Source organism: Entelurus aequoreus, linkage group LG10 (genome assembly GCF_033978785.1).
Source record: "Entelurus aequoreus isolate RoL-2023_Sb linkage group LG10, RoL_Eaeq_v1.1, whole genome shotgun sequence".
Lineage (NCBI taxonomy): Eukaryota > Metazoa > Chordata > Actinopteri > Syngnathiformes > Syngnathidae > Entelurus > Entelurus aequoreus.
The window spans coordinates 35,870,913-35,885,912 of record NC_084740.1 but is presented as its reverse complement, the minus strand read 5'-3'; the positions used below and the strand labels follow the sequence as shown (position 1 = coordinate 35,885,912).

General features: G+C 38.7%; 1 protein-coding gene across 1 annotated transcript in view; it reads left to right on the top strand.

Moving 5' to 3' along the window:
- The window catches only part of LOC133659143 (uncharacterized), a 60,547-nt gene that overhangs the window by 41,013 nt on the left and 4,534 nt on the right, over positions 1-15,000 (top strand). The window contains exon 4 of the mRNA XM_062061878.1: positions 6,069-6,217. Coding sequence (XP_061917862.1) covers positions 6,069-6,217 — 149 coding nt within the window. The remainder of the gene's footprint in view (positions 1-6,068; positions 6,218-15,000) is intronic.

The window sequence follows — 15,000 nt, the reverse complement described above, 5'->3', positions numbered from 1 at the left end:
AGGTTGTTTGCATTGGGTCATATTAAGAAATGCTGCACATTCAGAGATTGATAAAGGGTAATTGATCAGAAAAAATGCTTGTTGTCCACCAAATGGTGACATATTAAATGATAAATGGGTTATACTTGTATAGCGCTTTTCTACCTTCAAGGTACTCAAAGCGCTTTGACAGTATTTCCACATTTACCCATTCACACACACATTCACACACTGATGCCGCCATCAGTGTGTGAATGTGTGTGTGAATGGGTAGCCATGCAAGGCGCTAACCAGCAGCCATCAGAGGCAAAGGGTGAAGTGTCTTGCCCAAGGACACAACGGACGTGACTAGGAAGGTAGAAGGTGGGAATTGAACCCCAGTAACCAGCAACACTCCGATTGCTGGCACAGCCACTCTATCAACTTCGCCACGCCGTCCCTTATTAGAAGCACTCAAAATGTTATACAATGATTGCAATTTACCTGCGGGCAAGATTTATTGTTTGAAGTGGGCCGCACTTGTAGTTTTAACACCCCTGATGTACTGTAGATGTGCATATTGCTGTACTGATGAAGTGTTAGATACTTCTCTTTTTGCCTTATTTGTATTTGACTTTATTAAATGTTTGGGTAGAATTTTATTAAACAAAACCAGTTTTCTTTTAAATAATACAGAAATAGATCAGAACTGTTCATCTATTTTATGGAGGAATGTAGTTAATCATAGAACTGAAACCCATTATTATCAGAAAATATTGATTTTGAATCAAAAATTGTTTTGAATCAAGAATCAATTCTGAATCAAAATGTTGCCGCCAAGAATCGAATCAAATCGTGCGGTGCCCAGAAATTCACAGGCCTAGTAAGTACTAATGAAGCTGAGGCCTCTCCATATTAAATATTCATCCCTTACACCTGTTTTTTATTTTTTTAATTACAATCGACTCGCTTCCCTGCTCGCTCCGGGATATTACGACCCCCTCAGACGCGGAGGCAAAGTCATAAAAAGACGCAAATGAATTACAATTGCTGTCCTGCCCTGCCCCGCCTGTAATTACAGCCCACCACTCACATTTGCTTTATGGGCACAACTTCAAAGTAAAAGTATCTCGCAGTGTTGTATCATGATGTGACTGTCTATTAGGGCTGCGAATCTTTGGGTGTGCCACGATTCGATTCCATATCGATTCTTGGGGTCACGATTCGATTCAAAATCGATTTTTTTCCGATTCAACGCGTTTCTCGATTCAAAAACAATATTTTCCCGATTCAAAAGGATTCTCTATTCATTCAATACATAGGATTTCAGCAGGATCTACCCCAGTCTGCTGACATGCAAGCAGAGTAGTAGATTTTTGTAAAAAGCTTTTATAATTGTAAAGGACAATGTTTTATCAGCTGATTGAAATAATGTAAATTTGTTTTAACTATTAAATGAACCAAAAATATGACTTATTTTATCTTTGTGAAAATATTGGACACAGTGTGTTGTCAAGCTTATGAGATGCGATGCAAGTGTAAGCCACTGTGACACTATTGTTATTTATTTTTTTTTTTTTATAAATGTCTAATGATAATGTCAATGAGGGATTTTTAATCACTATGTTGAAATTGTAACAAATATTGATACTGTTGTTGATAATATTCATTTTCGTTTCACTACTTTTGGTTTGTTCTGTGTCGTGTTTGTGTCTCCTCTTAATTGCTCTGTTTATTGCAGTTCTGAGTGTTGCTGGGTCGGGTTTGGTTTTGGAATTGGATTGCATTGTTATGGTATTGCTGTGTATTGTTTTGTTGGATTGATTAATTTAAAAAAAAATTAAAATAAAAAATAAATGAAAAAAATAAATAAATAAAAAATAGATTTTTTAAAAATGAGAATCGATTCTGAATCGCACAACGTGAGAATCGCGATTCGAATTCAAATCGATTTTTTCCCACACCCTTACTGTCTATACACATATATACCGTGTTGGATTGACACATTTTTGGAATGATGTATGTATGTATGGATGGCGAGTCATGTTTGTAACTTTATTTTGAAATCCCAAATCCACTTCCATGTAATGTTAAAGGGGAAATGCCCTTTTTTTAAATTTCACCTATCATTCACAATCCTTATATGAGACAAGAACACACACGTCTTTTTTTTCAATTCATTCTAACTCGCCTATAAACGCTAGCAATGTCAGCTAACAATTAAGTCATGACGTCACTGCGTCAATTGCGACCATAAAACCTACTAAAAACATCTAAAAAGCGCTAACTATACTCCATTTACATTTAATGACCTAAATACACTGGAAAAAAATACTGCTCTTAAAAAGAGTAAAAGGAATTTTTTTTTTGTAAATAGCAAAAAAATCTGCCAATGGAACAGGTTAAAATTGTCTTGGTAAGATTTCTTGAGACAAGATATTATATTTAAGCTTTGAAAGCTTAAAAGTGATCTTGAAATTAGCAATTAAAATATATTATTAGCTATACTTACTAGTACTGTGAAGTTTTGTGTCTTTAACAAATTTGTAAAGAAGAAGTTCTTATGCATCACTGAAAAAATACTATTAAGGGGATTATGACTTGTATGAAGTTTGTTTCGATATTTTGACTACAAATGGGAAATATATACTTGGTGACATTGTGAGTTTTTCCAGTGTAATAACCAAGTATTAGCGATGTTGTTATTATAAGCGCAAACGTTGAGGACCTACTTTTAGCATAGCATTGATCACAGGGAGGTAACTAGCAATAACTAGTTATATTGATATCATGAGCTGGTGAGCTGCTGCATCGCCACTGAGCTGGTGAAAGTTAATTCTAGATTATAAATCATGCCTCTCACATGGATAGTAAAAGAATGTGGCCATAAACTGAGACGTTTGCACCCACCTTTTTTTCAACCATTCGCATGGACTATGATTAGTGGTGCGTTCCATTTGTACTGGGAAGTCGTAACTTCCGAGTTCCTCGTTGGAATTTTAACCGGAAGCCCCCTCGAGGTCGGATTTCTGACTCGGAAAGTCGGAGCATTCTCACCACCCCCTGAGTTGTTTTCAAAGATGGCTTCTCTGGATGTAAAAGATGATGTCTACTTCTATAATATCCGTAATTAGCACTTTTGATAATTTTTTGTCGCAGTAAATTAGCAATATGTATAAGTATATATATATATATATATATATATATATATATATATATATATATATATATATATATATATATATATATATATATATATATATATATATATATATATACTGTATATACACATATTGTTGTATGTTTTATATGGTAACGTCACTGTAGTCAAGTCAAGTCAAGTCAACTTTATTTATATAGCACATTTTCAACAACTTTTTAGATTGAACCAAAGTGCTTTACAGGTTAAAAAAGCATGGAGCAAACAAAAAAAACAAAAAAACTGTAGGGTAAACTACATTATTTTCATGTGGTATATATGCTGTACGTCGTTAGTAATAGTGTCGTGTGTTTCCTCTTCATTACTCTGATGAAGATTGTAGAAAGAGTGCATATTTTCCCACAAGTTGTTTGTATTAGGACAAGGAAAGCGCAAAAATGAGCTTTCGTGGATGTGGCTATCTTGATATCCGACCTCGTAACTGAATTCCCACCTACGACTTCCAACTTCCGAGGTAACTGGAACGCAGCATGATTCTCCATCTGAATGGGAAGATGTAAACATCCCATCAGCCGGCGACCTAGTGAGAGCAGACATAGTACTGTAAGGGTTTTATTATGTTTGTTGTGTCTCGCATAGTCTGCAGTGAGTTGTTGTTGAAGGAAAAAGCATTTTTATTACCGCCACACCTTGAAAAGAAGGTTTACTTGAAAACAAATGAAAGTAATCTAATATATTGTAGCCCGCAGAAGAAATCAAGTCAGACACTATTTGTAACTTTTGTTACCAATCTGATGATAACAAATGACACAATTCCAACAGGTTTTACCTGCTGTGTAAACAAGATGCACGCCAATGTGTGGAGCGTTGTCAGCATTTTTTATAAGACCACCAGAAGAACATTAGACCATAAAAAAAAAAAGTGATTAAAAGTCTTTAGAATGACACTTGAAAAATTCTCAAAGTAAACTGTACAATAAGCAACAATAATTGAAAATAGGGCAAAACGATATAAACATATATCTTAATACTAATAAATAATAACAGATTGTTTTTTAAATGAATGTATAGATTTATTTCAGCCTTTTTATCCAATCCAATGGACTTTATTTGTGTAGCACATTAATAAACGTTTCACAAAGTGCTGCACAGGAGTTAAAACACACATTTAGATGCAGGTTAAAACTAAGGGGAGTCAATAGTAAAAAAAACACTAGTGGAAAAAAACATTTATTAAGAAAATCATAGCAGATTAGGCAAATTATTCGATGATGTCATGGTGGCCACGCCTTTGACCAGGCCCCCACAGCCACAGGTCTCTTGTCAGTCTAGGGCAGATCTGGGCAAATTAAGGCCCGGGGGCCACATGCGGCCCGTTAAGCTTTTCAATCTGGCCCACCGGACTTTCCCGAATATTTTTTTTAGATCTTTAAAAATGGAAAGTGTAGCTGCCATTATGATGTGCAGTGATGTTTTCTAGTGACCGTAAGTCTTCAACTATACTAACTCAGTCTTTCAATGCTTGGAATCTGCATGATATACTAGCTACTATGGTCATCTAATTAGTTACTATGGTCATCTAATTAGTTACTATGGTCATCTAATTCGTTTCTATGGTAATCTAAGTCACAACAGCTCAGACGAGGCACCAAGCAGTGTGGCTGGGGAGCGTTTCCACAGAAATGTGGGTGTCAGGGACCAACGCTGAAGGAGATTTTTACAACAAAGTTCTAAAGCTTAGTGATATATCACATATATCAGATTGTAGGTGGTTGTTTTTTTTACCCTTCACGTTCATATTTCGCTGTGTTTGTTGCATTTTTGTTGCGTTTAGCTTGATTGTAAAATATGTGGATGGAGACGGGGTGTGACGTTCATATGTTGTCAATATTCAGTGTTTTATCCTTCTTAGTTAATATTGTAAATCCCACATTCTTTATTTTCACGTACATTCTGGGTGTCTCATTCAGTAAAAAAATGTAAAATTCCATTGTGTTTTTTAAGGGTGTCTGTCATAACGTTTTTAGCCTTCAATCAGACATTATTGTGAGGTTTTGTTCCTAAAAAGAGATATACCGGCCCCCAGACACATTTTTTTCTTTAAATTTGGCCCCCCGAGTAAAAATAATTGCCCAGGCCTGGTCTAGGGGAAACCCTGCATTACGTATATGTTTGCAGTGTGTATATAAAACCTTGATGGAGGTTTTTGTCTGCTTCTTAGAGCGCTTTATATGCAGTTAGCTGAGGTTTATTTATACGTTAGTGCATAAAAGAAAAATTCCCCCCAAAAAAGCACAGTTCCCCTTTAAAATAAGCACAGAAAAACATGAATCCAACTTTTGCATTCTAGTGACCCCAGCATGTCAAGTCTTCTTTCTCAACCTTGACGCGCCCTGCCGCTGCTGCAGCCACCATTTTAGAAGTTTGCCTTTAATCCAACGCCACGATTGCAGCTCTCTCAAACACACACAGAAGAGGCACATCTGTCACACAGTCTAGCATGGTGACACACACCTCCCTCATACACAGGCGCACACACACACACATGCTGGTTTGAGCGCTGTAAGCTTCTTAGTGGCGCTAAGCTCTCGCACTGCGCCACGCAAAATGAAAACATCATAGAGTGCACAAACATGGCCGCCATTTGCCTCCTGGGCCTTGTCGTCTTCCCACAACCTGCTTGCACTGCGGTTCCTAAGGTTCCGTTCGGTCGCGGATTGGTCACATGTTGACGGACAAGCGTGAAAGTGGGCGGGGCTCTGGCATCAAAAATGTCAGATTCGCTGTTGTCTGAGTGGCTTTCTGTGTCGGGAGGCTCCAGCGGGAGTTGAACTGTGAACCCTGGCAGTGTCAGTGAAGTTTTCCAGTAGGAACCCCCACACCCCCCACTCCACTGCCCAAGGGCCACGCTGACACGCAATGCTGTGATGTTCCATGTTGGGCTCAGCAGGCTGAACAAGGCGGCCTTCCATGGTCCTTGGCTGTTTTACCACCATGCGGGCTCGCATTCCGCAGAGCAGTGCTGGGGACTGAATCCCATTTCACGGCCCGGACACCGCGCCCTTCACATGCGTCTCATCCAGATGTCAGATAGGACAGGTGTCTCCCCGGCCCCCGGGTCACATCAGTCAGCGTCCTGCGAACCCACTGACAGGCATGACTAATGGATCTGTGCGCGGCATCTGCCTCCCTGAGGGGGTCAGTACCCTCCCCCCCCAGCCACTTCTGCGATGGACCCCGTCGCCTTCAACTCTCACGCCTGACAATCGAGCACAGAAACGTGATGGATGACCCTCTGCGCTCGCTGCATTTGGCCTTTTAATGAGGAAGTGCTGAGGGTCCCAGAGAGGCTGAGCGTAAATAGAACAGCAGGACTGCAGGCCGGCAATCGATGCTGCTGCATAAGTGCGTGTGTGTGCGTGCATATGCATGTGTGTGTGTGTGTGTTGTGGGATAATGTAGTCTTCCAATGAAATACGACCTTTGTAAACCCTCAAACACTTTCACTGCTTCTCATCACACACACTCGTATCACCACAGCTGTGTGTGTGTGTATGCAAAGAACCAAAGACCCAATTTGAAACTCACTGATAGTTTTAATGATCAGAACAGGATTATTGGGCTGTTTGACTATGTTGGTAGTTTGCTTGTGTGCGTGTGTGTGTCACGCCGCAGCATGTCGAGGCTAACCGCATCGTCCGTCACTCTCTCTCACACACACACACACACACACACACACACACACACACACACACACACACACACACACACACACACGCACACACGCACACACACACAAGCCAGCATAGCTTGGCATACGCACTGTGAGGAGGAGTTGAACATGAAAAGTCCAAATGTTGGCAATAAAAAGGGACGTAAGCACACACAAGTTGAACTGATTCATGACTGTGTGGCTGACAGTAATGTTCCTCCATTGTATTAAAGACTTCCAGCTCACTGCGGCATACATGATGGCGTGACTTTGATGAAGACACACACCGTATTTTCCCGACTGAAGGGAGCACCGGTATCCAAGCAGCAGCCACTTAATTTTAGACAAAAAAAAAATGGTTTCCCATATATTAGCCGCACCAGACTATAAGCCGTAGATACACTACCGTTCAAAAGTTTGGGGTCACCCAAACAATTTTGTGGAATAGCCTTAATTTCTAAAAACAAGAATAGACTGTCGAGTTTCAGATGAAAGTTCTCTTTTTCTGGCCATTTTGAGCGTTTAATTGACCCCACAAATGTGATGCTCCAGAAACTCAATCTGCTCAAAGGAAGGTCAGTTTTGTAGCTTCTGTAACGAGATAAACTGTTTTCAGATGTGTGAACATGATTGCACAAGGGTTTTCTAATCATCAATTAGCCTTCTGAGCCAATGAGCAAACACATTGTACCATTAGAACACTGGAGTGATAGTTGCTGGAAATGGGCCTCTATACACCTATGTAGATATTGCACCAAAAACCAGACATTTGCAGCTAGAATAGTAATTTACCACATTAGCAATGTATAGAGTGTATTTCTTTAAAGTTAAGACTAGTTTAAAGTTATCTTCATTGAAAAGTACAGTGCTTTTCCTTCAAAAATAAGGACATTTCAATTTGACCCCAAACTTTTGAACGGTAGTGTATATATATATGTTGTGAAATGAGTTATTTACACAGAAATATTTTGTTATTAAAGTTTATTTACATACCTTTATTGTTTCAAAACGGTGTCAGGGCAGTAAAATAGCTGATCAAACAAAACAGAAGTCATCGTCGTGGACCCACTAGCCGCGGAAGCTAGCTCTCCAATCAGCTAAACAGAAGTAATAACGCCACAGTGATATTTTGGTGAATTTACCAAACTGAAACAGTACAAAAAGAATGCCAATTTAAGTTATTAATGCTAACACAGATACTCGTAAACGTGTTAGCATATTAGCTACTGATAACGGAGCTAGCGCCACTACATTACGAAAGCACGTACAAATACGCATGAAAACACTCCTACAGACATCTCACATGGGACAATTTAGTAGGTAAGAATTGTTTTAGTTATGTTGTAAAACTTACAACCGTTGCTTGGAGTGATGAATGAAGAATGTATAAGAGTATAAACGATATAGACGATTAGAAGACAGAACGGCACTTCTACTTTTGGTTCAAAGCTTTGAACAGCAGGAAACACTTGCAGGCCTGCAGTGAGAAAACTCGTCCAACAGGTGGCGCCATAGCACAAACAATAACACACCGCTTAAGTGTCTTTGCATGTGTTTAATGAAAACTATTTGCATTATGGCCGTCAGCGAAGAAAAATCCATAAATTAGCTGAACCATTTTATACTCTACATATACTATTTTATACACTACACATGTGATCATTCACAATAGAGTCCAACCTCAAAGGTTTAGAGAGCATAAATGTTCCAAATATTGCTTGGACTGAGGGTCATTTTCACTGCTGCTTCTTTTCCTTCTATTTTCCTCTTCCCCCCGAAATCCCAAATAAATAATCTCAATGCGTGTGTTCGTGTTTGCCAGGTCATCACAACTGTGTGCAAAGACGAGGCGGCATGTGCTGTTGTCAGCAATGTCACCAAAGCAAACTCTGCCAGCAGAAATATACAAACAAATCAAAACAGCAGAAATGGATGACCAACCAACACGAGTATCGGAGTAACCCCTTTGCTTAAAGATATTGCACCAGGCTACGATGACGGATCCAATTATACAGGTTGTTACTGAATACTGTAATCTAGGGGTGTAACGGTATGTGTATTTGTATTGAACCGTTTCGGTACGGGGGGTTCGGTTCGGTTCGGAGGTGTACCGAACGAGTTTCCACATGGACATATAAAGTAGCGTAACGCACTTTGTGTAAACAATGCACACCGAGGCACAACACACAGCATGCTAGCAGCTAACGGGCTAGGATAGACTGACCATACGTCCTCTTTTCACCAGACATGTCCTCTTCTACGGGGCTGTCCGGGCGGAGTTTCTTAAATGCCTCAAATGTCCGGCATTTTGAGTTAGGGTTGCGTGTATTTTCAATGTACGTTCAGGGTTAAGAAGGGGTTAAAAACAAAACAAATTGTGCGCTCAGCAGCATTGGTGAGGGAGGGGCAGAGACAGAGAGAGCGAGAGAGTTATGATAAACGCGCATGCGTCACCAGCTCTGCTTTTTATCCATAGATTTATCAGATTTAATTTTTTATTATCTATAGCAGGGGTGTCAAAAGTGTGCCTCGGAGGCCATTTGCGGCCCACAGCTAATGTTTTAAAGGCCCACGGCACATTCTAAAAATACTATTGAAATAAACAAAAACATAACAAAAGTGAAATAAAAAAGCTTAAAGGTTAAATGTAATTTAGAAAAAGTTGCAATGTTGACTAATAAAACAAAAGGTGTTTTTTTTATTTCATGCTGTCATTGCTCAAAAACATAATATTGAATCAAAATCAATGTTATTATGAATTATTGACCTGTCCAAGGTTCCCATTACTTTACATCAAATATTCCACTAAGAAAAATATTTTTGGTGGAAGATTTAGCAAATTTGGTAAATAAATAACCAAAAAATGTATATTTTTTTGTTTTCTTACTGTACCGAAAATGAACCGAACTGTGACCTCTAAACCGAGGTACGTACTGAACCAAAATTGTTGTGTACCGTTACACCACTGCTGTAATCTATACAAAATCTAATCACTTGTTACTTATCCCTGATAATGGGGATAAGACATTTCCTTAACGTTTAATCGATATTTGAGCTACGTTGATAGTTAAAGGTTTTGCAATATTTACATGCTCAGAGGGCGCTAACTTTCCAATGTACTTTGCACAGTATATCCCGCCCTTTTACAGCTTCTAGGGCGTACGTACGTAACACATGCACGCGTATTAGAGTGGAGTGTTGTTGGCTAATGGTAGCCATTTGGATAGCTAGCGTTAGCTGTCATTGAATGTATATTCTATCATGATAACAACATAACCGCAAATTGTTGTGTGCACAAGCTCCCGTCCACTCTCTTTGTCTCTGTGGGTGGAGGCAGCGCCGCTAGCATACACACACAGTCACAACACACACACACGAACAAGTTCAGCCTCGTAACATAAACGTAAAGATAAGGCAGTGCTTCTCAATTATTTTTGTTACCTCCCCCAGGAAGACAAAAGTTTTTGTGCCTCTCCATCCCCATTCTCTGCCGCGACTATAAATAGTATCATTTGTCTATTAAATTGTTAGATTTACACCTCTGCATAACATTGTATGAAATAAATATATAATATGGTATATAGATCAACATACAACAAAGAATAACTTTATTAGGTTGATTTTAGTCTGTAACAGAAAAGATTACAAGTGCATCAATTTGCCTGAAAAAAAAAGAAATCCTTATTTAATATCGTTATATACGGAAAAACAAATGTTAATAGACTCGATAAATAATAATCAATTCAAACTGATCATTGACATTAACTCATATACACGTTTAACTATACAAAACATTTTAACCTACAAATCAAAACGGAATTGTGCTGATTTTTTTTTTATAAATAAAAATGAGGAAGTCTACAATGAGCACGTTTTGTAGTGCAGAGCTTTTCAAACAAGCATGGGGTCACACGCACTGAGAAGAACTGACCTAAGGTAACGTAGTAGAAATTAGATTTAAACGATTATGGCAAAAATAATAATCACCATTATTTTGATTGATATTGTAATCATGATTAATTACACAATTATTCATTAATTTGAAAACATGATTATTTATTGCACCACCAAGACTCAACTTTAAATATAGTTTTAAAAAAAACAGGATATAAGTTAGTAATAAATAAACCAGTAAAAAGTTAAATAATAATATAAGTAATAACAATAAATTTAAATAACAATAGCAATATAAAACACAAAGAAATCAGTTCTTCCGTTTTAATTGTTTTTAATTCAGTTTTTTTTTTTTACGTTTTACACTTATTTTATCACCATAAAGGGTGTGCTTTTTGTGTAAAATGATTTTTTAATTTTTTATTATTGTCAATTAAATAAAAAAATCCTCACATTTATTGGTGCAATACATCTTTGGACAATTTTGACCAGTATTTTAGGTCAAAGCATAATAATTCTGTAAATGTATCAATAAGTGCTTCAAGTACATTATGCCTGTGTAAAGTACTTTTTTGAAACCTTTATTTTGTTAGCGCAGTCAGACCGGATGTGCACACCGGGCTATTATTGTGAAGGGGGAAAGTGTGCTATTCTGTGGTTCTCAGCTTGACAAGTAAAAAGGCGACTCACTTGAGGCTGTTAAAAAAAAAAAGAGAGATCGCCTCTCAAGTTGCAACTACGGTTTGTACATTGATGTTACATCCCTGATGTCGTTCACAACAACACAAGCAGATTAGATGTGTTGTGGGTGTGTGGATTGTTCTTGCTCGCTTTAACGTCGTAGTTTAGTCTGTGTTTCCAGTCGCCGTCTCTTCACTGTTTACTTTAGGGCAGGGCGACTGGGTGTGCCAGGGATCACTGAGCGCTACCACACACATTACCGCAAAAAAATGTTCCTTCTCCTCACAATGACAACATTTTACTCACATTTATGTCAATTTCCCTGATATTGTTTTGTGTTTATCAGCGAATTCCGTTTCATTGTCCAATTCTGTGACTCCGTCCGCGGTTACGTCAACGCGGAAATCACATGCCTTACTTTTTTTTGTTGAGTTTAGTGATTATTGATCAGGTGTTTTGTCAAATAAAAAGTAGGAACTACGGTGAAATCCCAAACTTCTCGTAGAGTTTCACTTTTTATCTGAGTTTTTGGAGTGCGTATCCTGTATTAAAAGCTCTTTGTCTTAAAATTTCCTCCAGATAAATTCAAACAAAACAGAAATTCTGATAATTGCTCCCGATAAAAAGATGCTCCTGATCAAGAACTCCCTTGGTGCTCTGGGTGCATCTGTTAAACGCAGCCTCAGAAACCTTGAGGTTGTGTTTGATCAGTCCATGTCTTTGAAGGGTTTACTGTCGTCAACTGACCAAAAACTGTTTTTATCATCTCAGAAATATTTCTAAAGTGAGAAATTTGTTGACAAAATTGGACCTCGAAATGATCATTCACGCGTTCATTTCGTCTCGTATTGACTATTGCTATTCTCTTTTCACTCTCTTCAACAATTTAACTCTAAAGAGGCTTCAGACTGTACAAAATGCGGCTGCCAGACTGTTGACCGGTGCACCCAGAACAGCCCATATCACACCCATTTTATGCAGTCTTCATTGGCTTCCAGTCAAATTCCGCATGGAGTTTAAGATTTTAGTCCTGACATTCCGTACGTTACATGGAACGTGGTGGGGCCCCTCAGTACATCACTGACATGTTATGCCCCTACTCTTCAGGGCGCAGCGTCCGGTCTTCAGGCCAGGGTCTTCTAAAGATCCCAAAAACTAATTTTAAAACCCATGGAGACCTGGCATTCCAGGCTATAGCTCCCAGACTCTGAAACAACTTGCACCAGTCCCTCCGTGATCTTGACTGTGTTGACACTTTTATGAAACATTTGAAAACTTTTCTTTTTAGTAAAGCTTTTACTACTATTACTATTCTGTCTTTTTATACACATTTTAATTATCATTTTTAATCCAGTTTGTATCCTTTTTATGTTGTTGCCGCTGTTGTTTTAAATTGAATTGTTGTTTTACTTCACCTATGTTTTGTACAGCGCTTTGTGATTTTATCTGTGAAAAGCGCTTTATAAATAAAATGTACTTACTTACTTATTTACCGTATTTTTCGGAGTATAAGTCGCTCCGGAGTATAAGTCGCACCGGCCGAAAATGCATAATAAAGAAGGAAAAAAACATATATAAGTCGCACTGGAGTACCGGTATAAGTCACATTTTTGGGGGAAATTTATTTGATAAAACCCAACACCCACAATAGACATTTGAAAGGCAATTTAAAATAAATAATGAATAGTGAACAACAGGCTGAATAAGTGTACGTTATATGAGGCATAAATAACCAACTGAGAACGTGCCTGGTAGGTTAACGTAACATATTATGGTAAGAGTCATTCAAATAACTATAACATATAGAACATGCTATACGTTTACCAAACAATCTGTCACTCCTAATCGTTAAATCCCATGAAATCTTATACGTCTAGTCTCTTACGTGAATGAGCTACACTACCGTTCAAAAGTTTGGGGTCACCCAAACAATTTTGTGGAATAGCCTTCATTTCTAAGAACAAGAATAGACTGTCAAGTTTCAGATGAAAGTTCTCTTTTTCTGGCCATTTTGAGCGTTTAATTGACCCCACAAATGTGATGCTCCAGAAACTCAATCTGCTCAAAGGAAGGTCAGTTGTGTAGCTTCTGTAACGAGCTAAACTGTTTTCAGATGTGTGAACATGATTGCACAAGGGTTTTCTAATCATCAATTAGCCTTCTGAGCCAATGAGCAAACACATTGTACCATTAGAACACTGGAGTGATAGTTGCGGGAAATGGGCCTCTATACACCTATGTAGATATTGCACCAAAAACCAGACATTTGCAGCTAGAATAGTCATTTACCACATTAGCAATGTATAGAGTGTATTTCTTTAAAGTTAAGACTAGTTTAAAGTTATCTTCATTGAAAAGTACAGTGCTTTTCCTTTAAAAATAAGGACATTTCAATGTGACCCCAAACTTTTGAACGGTAGTGTAAATAATATTATTTGATATTTTACGGTAATGTGTTAATAATTTCACACATAAGTCGCTCCTGAGTATAAGTCGCACCCCTGGCCAAACTATGAAAAAAACTGCGACTTATAGTCAGAAAAATACGGTACATGCTCTTTTTTCACTCTTCATCTGTTTCGCCGTCACAAGCTTCGTAATTTGCATTTGCAAAAATCAACAAAAAAAAATTCTCGATTTCATTTTTAGAATCGTGAGAAGCCATAATCAAAATAAAATGTTGGTGAATTGAACAATCCGGATCACCCAACTTGTCCCTTATCACATTTAGACATTTCCACAAAATGTCATCAAAATCTGGCCATAACTGTGGCTAACTAACCAACGGACTAACCCCAGCCATTACAGAACCTTCCGGCGGAGGCAAAAACATCCGATAAAATAACACTTTTCTGCAGGAATTCGTGGTAGAAACCCCCACTCTGCTTTGTATCGAAACCATCCCTCTTCAGATTCGGAAACCATCACAATTATTTCTGCAGATTTACTGTAATTGAAAAGTAGCGTTGCAAAATCCTTTAGCCGACGCCAGCTTTAAAGTTAAAGGTTGAAAAAGTCCACTTGGAAACGTTAGGCGTATGACCCGCGGGTTGTAGTTTGCCCGTGTCTGTTCTGGAATCCTCAACTGTTGTAAATACTTCCATGTGCTTGTCTTCTTCTCTGCTCACTTGCCAGACAGGACTTAAACGTTTTGCTGATAAAGTGTTTATTCTTTCATCAGTTGTGAGCTCGTTCGGGTCCAGCTGTGTGAGGAGGGGGAGGAGCGAGGGCGAGTGAAAAGGAGGTGAATAAAAGGGGGAGAAAGGAGGCGAGTTGAATGTGCAGCGGTTTCTATGAGCTCAAATGCTTTCCCAACTGTCGTGGACAATGGGGAGGCGGGGGCGGGTGGGCGTGTCCCCTCTGTATGACAAAAGCCTCTTTGACCCCGTTCGTGAGGAGGAGGGAGGTGGGGGGTCCCCATCTGCCATGGTGGAAGGAGAAAGTGCATGTCTGTACTCACAGCGTGACCTTTGACTTGGTGGATTATTACAAGTCGCTCTGGTAGTTTTAATGAGGCAAAGCGATGGTTATTAATAATCGGCGAGGGTATTAGGCGACATGTTCAGGTCCACTGCCCGCTTTTGTGCATGAGGAA